At 37.6% G+C, this 16,228-nt stretch overlaps 1 protein-coding gene across 1 annotated transcript in view; it reads right to left on the reverse strand.

The window, feature by feature from the left end:
• LOC147371185 (N-heparan sulfate sulfotransferase 4) overlaps positions 1 to 13,643 on the reverse strand; it is a 132,222-nt gene extending 118,579 nt beyond the window's left edge. The window contains exon 1 of the mRNA XM_086407343.1: positions 12,666 to 13,643. Within this exon, the coding sequence (XP_086263469.1) occupies positions 12,666 to 13,643 (978 nt within the window). The remainder of the gene's footprint in view (positions 1 to 12,665) is intronic.
• Between the last annotated feature and the right edge of the window lie 2,585 nt (positions 13,644 to 16,228).

The raw sequence follows: 16,228 nt of genomic DNA on the forward strand, positions 1-16,228 counted from the left end.
GATCCCCTGGAGAAGGGAACAGCTACCCACTCCAGTGTTCTGGCCTGGAGAACTCCATGGAGAGAGGAGCCTGGCAGGACGTGACTGAGTGACTTTCATTTTAAAATATTACACTTTAAGAATATGTGAGGACTTCCCTGTGGTGGTCCAGTGGTTAAGAATCCGCCTGCCAATGCAGGGGACATGGGTTCAATTGCTGGTCCAGGAAGATCCCTTATATTGCAGAGCAACTAAGCCTGTGTACCAAAACTACTGAAGCTTGTGTGCCTGGAGTACACACTGCATAACAAGGGAAGCCACTTCAATAAAAAGCTTGTGCACCACAGAAAAGGATAACTTTAATGATGGTTACTGGACTTCTTGTGGTGATCATTTTGTAAAGCATGCAAATATCAAATCACTGGGTAGTACACCTGAAACTCACATATTATATGTCAAGTATATTTCAATTAAAAGAAGTAGAAAAGAGTAGTGGGTAGAAATTGTCAATCCCAGCAAAGAGCTCCAGAGCAAAACTCAGAGTATTCATAAAAAGTGATTGGTTGAATGAAAATAAAACACAATGTCTGTGACTGCCTTCACAGCTTAATCTGTTATCTGAATAATAATAATGATAATAACAACAATAGTATATTCTACCTGCTACAAGATTTTATAACCAAGGTGCTCTTCTCCATGATAATTTGATATATTTCAAAATATAATGAGTATTTCTACAGGGAGTATAAAAGGAGCAAGTTTTTACTTTGCTTTTCTTGTCAGTCATTCTTCAGATATGAAACCATTTGTAGTATATTTCAGTGATTATTATTAATAGCACTGCTGCCTAGGCTAAAGAGGCTTATTATACTCTGAGCCAATTAATTGGCTAATTAATTAATCACTATTTAGATAATCACAGAGAATGACAAAATATATAAAACCAATCAGAAAACACTCCCTGTGTTTACCCCTGGGGCTTTTAAGGCATTAACCATAAGATTGAAGGGCTCTAATAGAGGTTGTTTTCTACTTTGTTGGGAGGTGTCCAGCTTGGTTGCCCTTACCAAAGTATTTTCTAACATCTCCTCTTTCCCATGGAGACAGTTGTTATATCTGAAGCATCAAAATGGAGCTGCATGGACTGTAATTGTGTACTTTCCTGGCGTGTCAAGAGACTGCTCTCTGCTCAGTAATTATTTTACACTATGAACTAACAAAGTGAGCACTCAAGTTAGTGTTAGATCCATTATGCTCTAGCTTGTTTTGAGTGTGAATGAATTCAGGACATGTCTAATTTTAAATTAAAACTGAATTTATATATGAAAAGCTTTAAAAATGTCCTAAACAGAAAATTATTATACTTGGTAATAAATCTTATTTTAAAATATGCTTTTTAAAGTAATGATAATTGATTGATATGCTGAAAGTAGGTTTAAATGAAAGTATGCTTCTAAAAGCCTCATTTCTAACAAAAAAGAGCCATGTACACAATAAATGATGTCACCAAGAAAATAAATACGTAAAAAATAAAATGCTCTGAATAGACTATAATTTCTGGGCACAATAACTAAAAATGCAGCTTTAGTTTCTTTGTTCATTTAATACTCAACTCCTACATATCATTGCACATGATATATTTATGAGGGATATTTATGAGACAGCATCATTTGGTACATGTCACAATCAATTAGGAGGGGATCCTATTGCAGTTCTTGTTAATCAAAGGTTCATAAATAAGAAGGAAACAGTTTCAAAACACCAAATTCCCAATGAAAGACTGTGCTTTTCCTGCTGCATGAACAGTGTTGTTCCCAGTTAGGCATTCTTTTAATTTTCCTGAGGACTACCAATATTTACTGTTTTAGGCTTTCTTCCCCATACCAAGAGAGAAGTTGAGGGGTTTCTTATATCTTAATGTCTCATGTCATTAGACCTTAAACCAAACTTCTTATCTTCCTGGCACCATTTCCTCTGTCCAATTCTGCATGTTTATGGACACGCTCAGGCTAAAACTCATAATACTATAGCATTTGCACCTTCTTTTCTGCTCCTTCATTGAGCATGTGCCCAAGACATGTCAGTTCTACGTGGTCTCTCCCATTCTCCCCTTTTTATCCTGACTGCCACCAAGCTGTGTCAATCTAACCAGCCAAGCTCTGTCCAAGCAACGTTCTCATCCCTATCTCATTCAGTGCTCATCACAACTCTGAGAATTGTGTTGGTTTACATTGTTTACACAGATCTGCAATTTGAGAAGTGGATAAGTTTTCAAACATGTTCCAGGCTGACTAGTAAGAACAGATGCCCAGAATGAAACCCAAACAAGGCATTGGATTCTAAAAGAGAGCTTAAATGTTCAGGACAAAATAGTCTGTGTTTGATCTGCCACTTATTGGGTAGCTGAGTATTGATACTGCTAAGCCTCATTTTATTCATTCAGAAAATATACAAAATATTTCTTCTCAATGTTGTTTTAATAAATGATATGTGCTTTGTGCTCAGTTGCTCAGAGGTGTCCAACTCTTTGCGACCCCATGGACAGAAGCCTGCCAGGCTCCTCTGTCCATGGGATTTCCCAGCAAGAATATTGAAGTGGGCTGCCATCTCCCACTCCAGGAGATCTTCCCTACCCAGGAATCCAACTCGTGTCTCTTGCTGCATGTCTACACTGCATGTGGATTCTTTACCCCTGAGCTGCCAGGGACGCCCCCATTAAATGATATACTGCTTGTTAATGACTAGTCCAGTGCTCAGTGTCTTTTAATATCTTAAATAAATGCTATTTTAAAATGTGCAATAATTATTATGTCTGTCTTGTTGTAATTGGCTCTTTTACAGATCTTCTCAAAAGCATCTCCCTGACTCAAATAATATATTTTTCTTCAACCCTACATCTGATCATGTCACTTTTTGGCTTAAAATCTTCAATGATTCAAATGGCATTCTGCCCAGAGAGCTCCATAATATGGCCACAAACAAATCTTCAGCATTTAGTTCCACTACTATTTCTTATTTACTTTATCATCCAACTAACACAAGCAACATATCATTTGTCCTCATAGTCTCAGCCAAATCTTAGCTTGGGCTGACCTACTAGCCAAGAATCTACTTCCCCATTTTGATTGGCTACTGTTCTGTCAAACCATCACAGAACACTCAAGTGTCACCTCCTCCAAGAAATATCCCTAATTCCTAGAAGAAATATGGTTTCTCTTTCTTTGTTCTCATTGTCCATAGTAATTTTGTAATGGCATATATTGTACTTTGCCTTGTAATGTTGATAATTATGAATGTCTTACTTATACTACTGAAATCAAGAGCCAGATATTTCACATATTTGTGTAAATTCTATAATGAAAAATAATATACAGAGCTCATAGGTGAGAAATAAGTGATGTGAACACTGAATTAGAGTGTATTAATATACAGATTGCCGGGAGAAATATCAATAACCTCAGATATGCTGATGGCACCACCCTTACGGCAGAAAGTGAAGAGGAACTAGAGACACGTGTACCCCAATGTTCATCGCAGCACTGTTTATAATAGCCAGGACATGGAAGCAACCTAGATGTCCATCAGCAGATGAATGGATAAGAAAGCTGTGGTACATATACACAATGGAGTATTACTCAGCCATTAAAAAGAATACATTTGAATCAGTTCTAATGAGGTGGATGAAACTGGAGCCTATTATACAGAGTGAAGTAAGCCAGAAGGAAAAACACCAATACAGTATACTAACGCACATATATGGAATTTAGAAAGATGGTAACGATAACCCTGTATGCAAGACAGCAAAAGAGACACTGATGTATAGAACAGTCTTATGGACTCTGTGGGAGAGGGAGAGGGTGGGAAGATTTGGGAGAATGGCATTGAAACATGTGAAATGTCATGTATGAAACGAGATGCCAGTCCAGGTTCAATGCACGATGCTGGATGCTTGGGGCTGGTGCACTGGGACGACCCAGAGGGATGGTATGGGGAGGGAGGAGGGAGGAGGGTCCAGGATGGGGAACACATGTATACCCGTGGTGGATTCATTTTGATATTTGGCAAAACTAATACAATTATGTAAGGTTTAAAAATAAAATAAAATTAATTAAAAAAAAAGAAAGAAAGAAAAAATAAATAATGATAAATAAAAAAAATAAAAAGCCTCTTGATGAAAGTTAAAGTGGAGAGTGAAAAAGTTGGCTTAAAACTCAACATTCAGAAAATGAACATCATGGCATCTTGTCCCATCACTTCATGGGAAATAGAGGGGGAAACAATGGAAACAGTGTCAGACTTTGTTTTTTGGGGCTTCAAAATCACTGCAGATGGTGACTGCACCACGAAATTAAAAGACGCTTACTCCTTGGAAGAAAAGTTATGACCAACCTACATAGTATATTCAAAAGCAGAGACATTACTTTGCCAACAAAGTTTCGTCTAGTCAAGGCTATGGTTTTTCCTGTGGTCATGTACGGATGCGAGAGTTGAACTGTGAAGAAAGCTGAGCACCAAAGAATTGACGCTTTTGAACTGTGGTGTTGGAGAAGACTCTTGAGAGTCCCTTGGACTGCAAGGAGATCCAACCAGTCCATTCTGAAGGAGATCAGCCCTGGGATTTCTTTGGAAGGAATGATGCTAAAGCTGAAACTCCAGTACTTTGGCCACCTCATGCGAAGAGTTGACTCATTGGAAAAGACTCTGATGCTGGGAGGGATTGGGGGCAAGAGGAGAAGGGGATGACAGAGGATGAGATGGCTGGATGGCATCACTGACTCGATGGACGTGAGTCTCAGTGAACTCCGGGAGATGGTGATGGACAGGGAGGCCTGGTGTACTGTGCTTCATGGGGTCGCAAAGAGTTGGACATGACTGAGCAACTGAACTGAACTGAAGCTATTATACAAACTGCAAGTGTGTTTAATTGAATAGTCAATTTTGAAGAGATATTACTGGTGTATATTTTTATCCTTTTTTAATTCTTATCATTTAAATATGTACTTTTACATAATTGGGGCAATTTTTTAAAAGTGGAGACAAACCCTATTTGCTTCCATAAAGGAATTTTTTTGAAATAATACTTTTTACTTCCATTGACAAAGTTAAATATATGGCCACTTGAAAGGATTCAGAAGAAAAAAAAAAGTAGGATATTTATATTGAGATTTTAAATGAAGGAAGAAAAATTATTACATACATACTGTACAGTGGCTGCCTTCTTCCTAGTGTACTGAAGTCATTATTGACTTTGCCAAAATATTCATAGGTAGCTTCTCTTTCCAGTCAAGCCAAACTCTACTTACAAAAACATTTTAAATGCATCTCAGACAGTAAAGCGTCTGCCTACAATGCGGGAGACCCAGGTTCGATCCCTAGGTCAGGAAGATCCCCTGGAGAAGGAAATAGAAACCCACTGCAGTACTCTTGGCTGGAAAATCCCATGGAAGGAGGAGCCTGGTGGGCTGAAGTCCATGGGGTCACAAGAGTCAGACATAACTGAGCGACTTCACTTTCTTTCTTTAATATTCATGGCAGCATTATTTACAACTTCCAAGATATGGAAGCTACCTAAATGTCCTAAATGTCTATCAACAGATGAATGAATAAAGTAGATGTTATATATATATAGACACACACATTGTGGGAAACTACTCAGCCATAAGAGAGAATGGAATTTTTCCATTTGCAGCAACATGAATGGACTTGGAGGCTATTATGATAATTGAAATAAGTCAGAAAAAGACGGATACTTTATGATAGCATGCATATGTGGAATCTAAAATATACAACAAACGTGAATATAAAATAAAGAAACAGATACAGATAAAGAGAAGAAATTAGTGGTTTACAGTGGGGAGGGGAGTGAAGGACAGTAACAGCGGTAAGTGTGAGGTATAAACTGCAGGTTGTAAGGTAGGCTCAAGGATGTACTGTACAACATGGGGAACAGAACCAAAATTTTGTAATTCCTTAGAGGGAAAGTAAACTTTAAAAAGCTGTATAAACATTTTAAAAAACAAAATATAAAATTACCCAGCTGAAAAATAAATAAAATAAAACATTTGAATTGACAGTAATTTTCTCTACGTTTATATAGAAAATGGATCATTCCTATTATAAACCTTTGGTAGTATCTGCTTTTCCTTTTGAGCTCACTGAGTGTCTTCAAATAGTACATCGACGTTTTTGCACCTGGGCATCTTAAGTAAGTTCTAAATGCAATTCTTCCTGAAGATTTAGAGTCTGAGCCAGTGTCAGGGCTGCAGCTTCACACGTCTTGCTAATGGCCCCTCTCTGCATTAGAGGACTGTTGTTGTGACTGAGCTGTTGCCTTCCGAGGTCTCTGTCATGCTCTCTGCCAAACTCCATGATGTCAAACCCCACGCTTCCTCTATGCCCAGGCCTCTACCCATGTACTTTTTTTTTTTTCTTTTTTCAGAAAGAAGACATGCCCACAAACCCCGACCCACTCATTCTTGCCATGAAGTATCTTGAGAACTGCCTTCCCCCATCTGCCCGAGCCACTGCCTAGGTCTGACGCTACACTGGCCGAGTGCACACTGACTCACCTGCCTGGAAACTGCCCAGGAACTTTGAAATGATGCTTGCTTGATTCCAACGGCCCATCCACCCAGTTCCTGCTGCCTGGACTGTTCTGCTTTGCTAAATTTATACTGCCTGATGATGTATCATATCTGGATTCCATCTACCACATACCAGCATTTTCTTTTAGCCTCCTCTTTATAACTGTGACTCCAAAGATATCAAGGATTCTTTTAAAAATGCTTTTGTATTAATTTGTCAAATATAACAAACCCATTTCAATGTTAGTTGAATGTTAGTAAGCTCATCTTTTCAATTGCCAATGTAGCCCTCTGTGTAGATGTTCATAGCATCAATAATTTTCTATTTTCTTACATCACTTCTTTAGGTATCATGGGATTTTTTTTTTTCTGTATCTCATCTAACCCTTATTAAAAGCAATAACAAAAGTTTCAAATTCTAGGATAGATTTCTTCTTTCCTACTCATAGTAATCTGGTTTCTGTTAAACATTGTAATTCTTATAAAACTTTAAACTAGGATTTTATTTAGATATTTACATTAATAATGGAAACCTCAAATATTTTTATGAGGTCATTTTCTTATTGTAAGACGGCTTTTAAGTAGGTATTGGAACTAATCAAAACTCATTTCCCTGAACTTCAAGACCCTCTATTAAGTTGTTCCTTTACATCTATTAATTTAGCTTCTCCATTTTAGTCATTCAATTTGCACAATTTATTACCTTTGTGCTATAAATCTTTGAACATAGGGTTTTCAATGTAAGAAATATGTAGTCATTTAAATGTGTAAAAAATCTAAATTAAGACATTAGTAAATTGCTTTATCTGGATCAAACTTTAGTAACAGTCTAGGTACAGATCTATTAAAAGCAATATGTGGGGGAAAAAGTAAAATGAATCAGCCTATTAACCACTTATTTTGGACTTCAGGTCTACAACAGAGATTTTCTTTTTCCCACTAGTTTTGTCTCTCTTTAAAAATATACATATAACTTCTTTAGAGACAAAGCTCAAATCTATCCTTAAATTATTGTTTTTTAAGGTCTTAAATAGTAAGTCAATTCTGAGACTAATTATTTCTGTACTTATCAGTTAAAAAACAGTATAATAATTGTCAGTATAATGTTTTTATATTATGTCTAAGGTTTCCTCTTATGTATGCTGGGATATAATTAGATGTATCACTATGCCAAAGCCTTTGACTGTGTGGATCACAATAAACTGTGGAAAATTCTGAATGAGATGGGAATACCAGACCACCTGATCTGCCTCTTGAGAAATTTGTATGCAGGTCAGGAAGTAACAGTTAGAACTGGACATGGAACAGCAGACTGGTTCCAAATAGGAAAAGGAGTACGTCAAGGCTGTATATTGTCACCCTGCTTATTTAACTTCTATGCAGAGTACATCATGAGAAACGCTGGACTTGAAGAAACACAAGCTGGAATCAAGATTGCTGGGAGAAATATCAATAACCTCAGATATGCAGATGACACCACCCTTATGGCAGAAAGTGAAGCAGAACTAAAAAGCCTCTTGATGAAAGTGAAAGTGGAGAGTGAAAAAGTTGGCTTAAAGCTCAACATTCAGAAAACGAAGATCATGGCATCCGGTCCCATTACTTCATGGGAAATAGAGGGGGAAACAGTGGAAACAGTGTCAGACTTTGTTTTTCTGGGCTCCAAAATCACTGCAGATGGTGACTGCAGCCATGAAATTAAAAGACGCTTGCTCCCTGGAAGGAAAGTTATGACCAACCTAGATAGCATATCCAGAAACAGAGACATTACTTTGCCAACAAAGGTTCGTCTAGTCAAGGCTATGGTTTTTCCTGTGGTCATGTATGGATGTGAGAGTGGACTGTGAAGAAGGCTGAGTGCCGAAGAATTGATGCTTTTGAACTGTGGTGTTGGAGAAGACTCTTGAGAGTCCCTTGGACTGCAAGGAGATCCAACCAGTCCATTCTGAAGGAGATCAGCCCTGGGATTTCTTTGGAAGGAATGATGCTAAAGCTGAAACTCCAGTACTTTGGCCACCTCATGTGAAGAGTTGACTCATTGTAAAACACTCTAATGCTGGGAAGGATTGGGGGCAGGAGGAGAAGGGGAGGACAGAGTATGAGATGGCTGGATGGCATCACTGACTCGATGGACGTGAGTCTCAGTGAACTCCGGGAGTTGGTGATGGACAGGGAGGCCTGGTGTGCTGCAGTCCATGGGGTTGCAAAGAGTCAGACACGACAGAACTTAGAACTTATATACAGTAAATATCCAGAGACTAAGTGGATGAATGTTCTCAATAAATATAAAGACATATAAAAATGCTAGTAATGATGTTTGCTTGCCAACAGAGGAAATAATGACATGTCAACAGAATTGATGAAAGTCACAGAAGTATTGGTAGCATCAATAATAAGTTTCATTTTGTTGCCAGTGTGAAAACCTATATTCACCATGTTCAAGGTTTTTAAAAACCCGCATCAAGAAAGAGCAATTATTCTGTCTTAAGTAAACTATGAAAAAAGAACATATCTTCTCAATTCTCTCAAATTTCTATGGGTATGTGTGTGCGCTAATTTGCTTCAGTTTTATCTGGGCTTTCCTGATAGCTCAGTTGGTAAAGAATCCACTTGCAATGCAGGAGATCCGGGTTTGATTCCCAGGTCAAGAAGATCTGCTAGAGAAGGGATAGGCTACCCCCTACAGTATTCTTGGGCTTCCCTTGTGGCCTCCCTTGCAGGCAGAAAAGAATCTGCCTGCAAAGTGGGAGACCTGGGTCCAATCCCTGGGTTGGGAAGATACCCTGGAGAAGGGAAAGGCTACCTATTCCAGCATTCTGTCCTGGAGAAATCCATGGACTGTATAGCCCACGGGGTCGCAAAGAGGCAGACAGGACTGAGTGACTTTCACTTCATTTCACTTAACTTGTCTGACTCTTTGCAATCCAATGGACTGTAGCCCTCCAGGCTCCTCTGTCCATGGGATTGTTCCGGCAAAATACTGGAGTGGGTTGCCATGCCCTCCTCCAGGGGATCAAACCCACATCTCTTACGTTTTCTGCATTGGCAGACCAGTTCTTTGCCACCAGTGCCATCTGGGAAGCCCTTCTATGATTATATCAAGTGTTATAACCAAGGATAAAATATTATTCATAGAAATCGGTTAGCAGGCTTCAAGAAGACCGAACATTAAATGTTTAATAATCAGAATGGTCCTTTTACCTTTCTCTAAAAGCTGCATCATCTAACTGATATCACTTTGGTAATGAACTTTATAATTAAGGGCTTTCTTGATAGCTCATATGGTAGAGTCTGCCTGAAATGCAGGAGACCCTGGTTCGGTGAAACTAAACATAAGCAAGAAAGAATAAATTCAAGCATATAAGACATCATCCTCTATAGCCTAAGGTCAGCATGCTGAGTGCTTTAGATTTACAGGAAGTGCTTTGTGATTGCCTTGAGGACCATACACAAACAAACCATGACCATATTTTCTGACTTCATCCATGGGTAATATTTCACAATCTTTAGAAATACAATTAGTTTCTGGAAGTTTCTATAGATTAAATTTATCTGATATCTTGAGTTTTTAGATACACAATGAAATTTTATTAACAATCAGATGACAGTCACTCTAATTGTCTGAGCTTGATTTTGCTTCCCTTAGAAAAGGACATATTAATTTCTATGTCAGTGACTTTGGTCAGATAAGGGAACAATGAAATGCAAATTTCTAAAAAAAAAAACAACTAGATATACTGTAGTTTACCTAGTTTGTAGTTTATCTGGCAGAATCATTTAATAGAAAGAATATAGACTGAAAAACCTGCATTGTTTTCACTGCACCAAATTCTATGCCATAAAAATACTAATTCTTCAGCAGTTTGATCCAGAATCTCTATTTCAAAGTGAAAAAATGACTCAAATAATAATATGCTAATATATTTTTTGTCCATAGAGTGAGGTGGTGCTACAGACAAGGCTGTGTTTGAATTTGCTCTTAATTACTCCCAGCTCTATGCCCCAGTCTAATTGTGAGAGTGGCCAGGGAGGCTCTTAGCACACATATAACCAACAGTTTTCAAACGAAACCCTCCAGCTTTCCTCAAACTGTCCTGTGGAGGAACAGAATAGCTCTACTCTCTAATTTGGAATAATATAGAAAAATTTCACCAGCCATCCAATACCCTCGCTCTGGAAAATTCAGGGAGATTTTTCAGGGAGAATGGACTTTTCCTCACATATTAGTGTGTAATGAAATGTTATACTGCCAGAAAAGGAACATGAGGATGAAGTACAGGGAGAATGCAGAACTTTTCTATGGACAGTTCGAGATCATTTGCCACAAAATCATTTTTACCCAAAAAATAATAGTCAAAGGAGAAATCAAATGCCCAAGATTAAAAGTATCACTTTTATATTGAAAGACAACATTTCCTTATTGACTTATAAGTAACCCAACATGTTACTTCAGTCCCAATCAAGTTTCTGATATTCTTTGATTAATAGTTCTGAGAGCCAGATACAACACCCAAAGGGGCAAAAAAGAGGATTTTCTTCAAAGTGACACTTACCCTGGGCACTTGTGAGTATGAGTGTATGTGTGTGTAGGATATAAAAATAGTAAACAAATGCACAGTTATACACACTATATGATTATCTGCCTGTGGCATTGCTCCAGCCTTTGTAAATTTTCAGTATTCTGTTATTTTGTTTGGGGTTATGTCACTCAAAAAGTCATCAGTAATCCTTGAAAATTATATGAGTAGTGGTAAATAGCTCTCTGTTTTTCTGTTGAGAATAAGTGATATAGTTGAATTAGAGCTGAAAAATTTGTTAAGAGTTATAAAGAAGTTTTTCAATTCATATAGCTTATTAGATTAAAATTAGGAAAATCTTTTCAGGATTTCAGAAAAGGAATCACTCAGAAAACCATTTGCACCACATGAACTTGCCTTAAGTTTATGACTTTAAAATTAAAACAAAAGTAGAATTTATACTAACTTAAAGACATAGTAAAGACTCAAAATGTGAAAAAAAAAAAAAAACCCAGAAAATCTAGCCAGGATTCAAGATGGATCACTTAATCTCTTTATAACAATGTCCAAAGTGAGATATTTTATTATAAAGGTCATGAAGTATTAGGATGGGTAGAAAAGCTGTTATTTTGAAGTAGTACTGAGGTTTCATCTTTGAAGGATAAAATGCCTAATAGCAGAAATTCAAAAAAGATGACATGATCTTAACAATCTCTAGTTAGTTTATTATTCTAAGCTGTGCCCTATTATTTTTGTTTATACGTTTGCTAAAATCATTTGCTCACAGAATGAATTTAATTATATATAAAACAAGATAGACACAAGTGAGAATGTTGAATCAAGATAATAAAAAAAGGGAATTTTTCTCAGAATTACCTGCCCAAACTAGTAAAACATGTTTGACTTTTTCTTTATCTGATAGCAATCACAGGGTGAATTTGCTATACTGCAGTCAACTTGACCATAATTTAGAAGTACTCCCAATGACACTGTTACCTAAAGTGATGTGATAATAGAGGGTAGCCTCCTGAGGCTAAGTTTAATACCACATTCCCTATAAAACTAGTTTTGTTCATATCTATATTTACAAGTATATGAACACTTCATATAAGCAAGCGCTAAGCTTACTTGTTATAGAAAAGACTTGGGCTGCTTCTCTATCCTATATTTCAAGCACCATTGTCAAACCCATGTAGGGCAGGAGAATCCATCCAGTGATGGATTTTCATGACTGTCTTCGTCTCATTGCTACAAACTGCAACATGTGTGGAGCAAAGAAGGCTGTTCTATGGGGTACTAGCTCCAACAGGTAAAGCCTAAGAGACCAAGTGATTAAGATCAAAGAAACTTTGGGGTATTTTAATTTTATGCCCCTCAGAAGCATTTCAGGAGTGGATAAGGAATGGAGGAATAGTTAAGGTTTAGTTCAAGGTTTTTTTTTTTTTTTTTTTTTTTACTTTATCTCAAACTTACTGCATCTTAAATTTTTGAGTAATTTGGAATCTAAAATATTCAAAATGGTATTTTATCAATACCACAGAGTTAGTGAAAGAAAAAAAATATTGCTATTTATAAATGTTCTTACCTTCACATCTTTGACATTCATCCTTGTTCCTTCCTTCCCAACAAAGATATCATCAATGTCCACAAGGATATACCTGTCCAAAGACAAGGTCAGCCTCTTCCCTGACAGGAAGGAGATGGCATCTATGAAGATGAGCTTGTGCAGCCAAAAGTTTAAGTTGTTGCCAAAAAGAACTCGCTGAATTCCATCATGCAGTCCCAGATCCTGAATCACCGTCGCATAGAGTGGTTTGCCGGACAAGGATGAAAGGGATTTTTCTGTCTGTAATTCAGTTAAGAGTACAGGCTGGTAGGTTGAATGATTATATTGGAAAATCGTCCAGTCTTCCCCAGGAAGAGGGCCTTTCTCAACCTTGGGGGCTTTGGTAATATGCAGCAAAGGAGAATGAGGGTTGACGAAACAGTCCTTTAGAGCTAGATTATTGAAAAGGTTTAATGGAAAACCTTTTAACTGTGTACTTGGTGAGCTGTTTTCATTGGCTTTATGAAAACCAATTATACTAACACTGTATTCCACACAGTATTTTTCTAAGAGCTCTCGATTCCATGAGTCCATGCTAACATACTTCAGAATATTTTCATAAATAACTAAAATATATTTCCCTTTGCCATTGTCTGTTAGAGGAGGTATATCTCCCTTGCCAGGGGCAATGACCATGTGGTGCTGAAATCGGCTGGACTCCAAGATAGCAATAATATCTTGCCCAAGTTGAGAGTATTGGCTCTCCACAAACAGGAGGACAATAGGGTCAGTTTTGGATGTATCAATAGGTTTAACTGTCTTCAGCTCCATTGACCGGTAAGGTAGGATTTTAACATCAGTACATCCTGCTTCTGCAGTAGTCTCAATAAGTGTCATTTCCTGTTTATAGCCAGAGTAGAGGAAATAGGCAGAGATGACAATGCTCACCAAGCAAAAGGTGGCTAAGAGAACAATCAATGTTCGAAAACTTCTCCGAAGCTTCACAATAAGATTCATTTTTTTAAAAAATGAGGCTTTGGAAGCTTTTTCCAAATTACTTTCCTAAAGTGCCATCATGAATAAAGTATGAGATGGTACAAATGCCACTTCCCAAACGTTCATGTAACCATTGCAAACCATGTAAAATGCGTGATGGGATCTCAAGCAAGTTAAAGCAGCAGAACAGTGGACCAGGATAGAAAAAGTTGAAGAGATTTTGAATATGTCCAATACCAGAAATTGCTGTAGAGTCCTTGAAACATTACCTGAAAAAGAGAAAAAATATAATGACTAACATAAAAATAGTAATCTAAGTGTGGGTATACCTATGCTGATACATAAGAAATATACATATCAAAGATAATTTTAGTGTGTTGATATGCTAAAATATTAATAGCTTAAGGTTTACAGTCTAGATTTTACTACATAGATTGTAGTTGATTTTTCATGTCCTCAACAATATAAAACCCTATTAGATTTTATCTATTTGATTGCCATGTATCAATATATAGAAACACAGACTGAGATCATTTTACAAACTAGTCATCTCAAAAAAAAAAAAATGGTAAGAAAAAAGCTTTAGTGTATAATGGTCATATCATGCAACTTGCTTCCATAACCCTGGTAAACACTATATACTTATAGAATTAGGAAATCATGTATCTGCATGGGTTTAGAACACTGGAGCATGCTCTTAAGTATGTACTTAGGTATATGGATTATAAGGTGAGAGAATGATTTTGTCTCAAATAAACAGTACTTAAGGACTTTTCCCTTTAGAAATATTATTTTCTGAAGTTACAGGGAGACACTTGGCCCTCTTCAGCAAAACAACCAAAATAAAGGATTTCTTTTTCTCCATTACCAGAAGAAAAGTGACAGAGAAGCTATGGGACAAAGAACACAATGGGAACGGGATCTTCAGAACTGTCTAATGAAATAGAGGCCAGAAGCATCTTCTAGATGAGAAGAAAAATCTTCACATGCTTTTCTCAGAGCATATTCCTAAATTTGGCTGATATCTCTTATCAGAATTAAAATTGTTTTCCATATTAACTTTTATCCAACAAACTACTTTCTACTATTCAAAAGAAAAATAATACATCAGTTGAGTAGTTCAGTCGCTCAGTCGTGTCCAAATCTTTGCGATCGCATGAATCGCAGCACGCCAGGCCTCCCTGTCCATCACCAACTCCCGGAGTTAACTCAGATTCACATCTATCGAGTCAGTGATGCCATCCAGCCATCTCATCCTCTGTCATCCCTTTCTCCTCCTGCCCCCAATCTCTCCCATCATCAGGGTCTTTTCCAATGAGTCAACTCTTCGCATGAGGTGGCCAAAGTACTGGAGTTTCAGCTTTAGCATCATTCCTTCCAAAGAAATCCCAGGGCTGATCTCCTTCAGAATGGACTGGTTGGATCTCTTTGCAGTCCAAGGGACTCCCAAGAGTCTTCTCCAACACCACAGTTCAAAAGCATCAATTCTTCAGCGCTCAGCCTTCTTCACAGTCCAACTCTCACATCCATACCTGACCACAGGAAAACCATAGCCTTGACTAGACGGACCTTTTTGGCAAAGTAATGTCTCTGCTTTTGAATACGCTATCTAGGTTGGTCATAACTTTCTTTCCCAGGAGTAAGCGTCTTTTAATTTCATGGCTGCAGTCACCATCTGCAGTGATTTGGGAGCCCCCCAAAAAGTCTGACACTGTTTCCACTGTTTCCCCATCTATTTCCCATGAAGTGATGGGACCAGATGCCATGATCTTCGTTTTCTGAATGTTGAGCTTTAAGCCAACCTTTTCACTCTCCACTTTCACTTTCCTCAAAAGGCTTTTTAGTTCCTCTTCACTTTCTGCCATAAGGGTGGTGTCATCTGCATATCTGAGGTTATTGATATTTCTCCCAGCAATCTTGATTTCAGCTTGTGCTTCTTCCAGCCCAGCGTTTCTCATGATGTACTCTGCATAGAAGTTAAATAAGCAGGGTGACAATATACAGCCTTGACGTACTCCTTTTCCTATTTGGAACCAGTCTGTTGTTCCATGTCCAGTTCTAACTGTTGCGTCCTGACCTGCATATAGGTTTCTCAAGAGGCAGATCAGGTGGACTGGTATTCCCATCTCTTTCAGAATTTTCCACAGTTTATTGTTATCCACACAAGTCAAAGGCTTTGGCATAGTCAATAAAGCAGAAATAGATGTTTTTCTGGAACTCTCTTGCTTTTTTGATGATCCAGTGGATGTTGGCAATTTGATCTCTGGTTCCTCTGCCTTTTCTAAAACCAGCTTGAACATCTGGAAGTTCACGGTTCACGTATTGCTGAAGCCTGACTTGGAGAATTTTGAGCATTACTTCACTAGCGTGTGAGATGAGTACAACTGTGCAGTAGTTTGAGCATTCTTTGGCATTGCCTTAAATAATACGTGGAAACCATTAAAAAAAATTTCCCCAAACTGCCTCACCAACCTGGATATAATTTTCCATTATAATTTTTGTGTTTTTATTATGTTCTTAATTTGTGATACATATACTGTAAGTTGTGTGTTATTGATGTACTATGTCATAGAGAACAAATTAACCTGTTTTATAATATGAGCTGT

The sequence above is a fragment of the Bos grunniens genome, chromosome 6, assembly GCF_055505025.1.
Source record: "Bos grunniens cultivar Pamir isolate PY7600 chromosome 6, Bosgru_T2T1.0, whole genome shotgun sequence".
Taxonomy (NCBI): domain Eukaryota; kingdom Metazoa; phylum Chordata; class Mammalia; order Artiodactyla; family Bovidae; genus Bos; species Bos grunniens.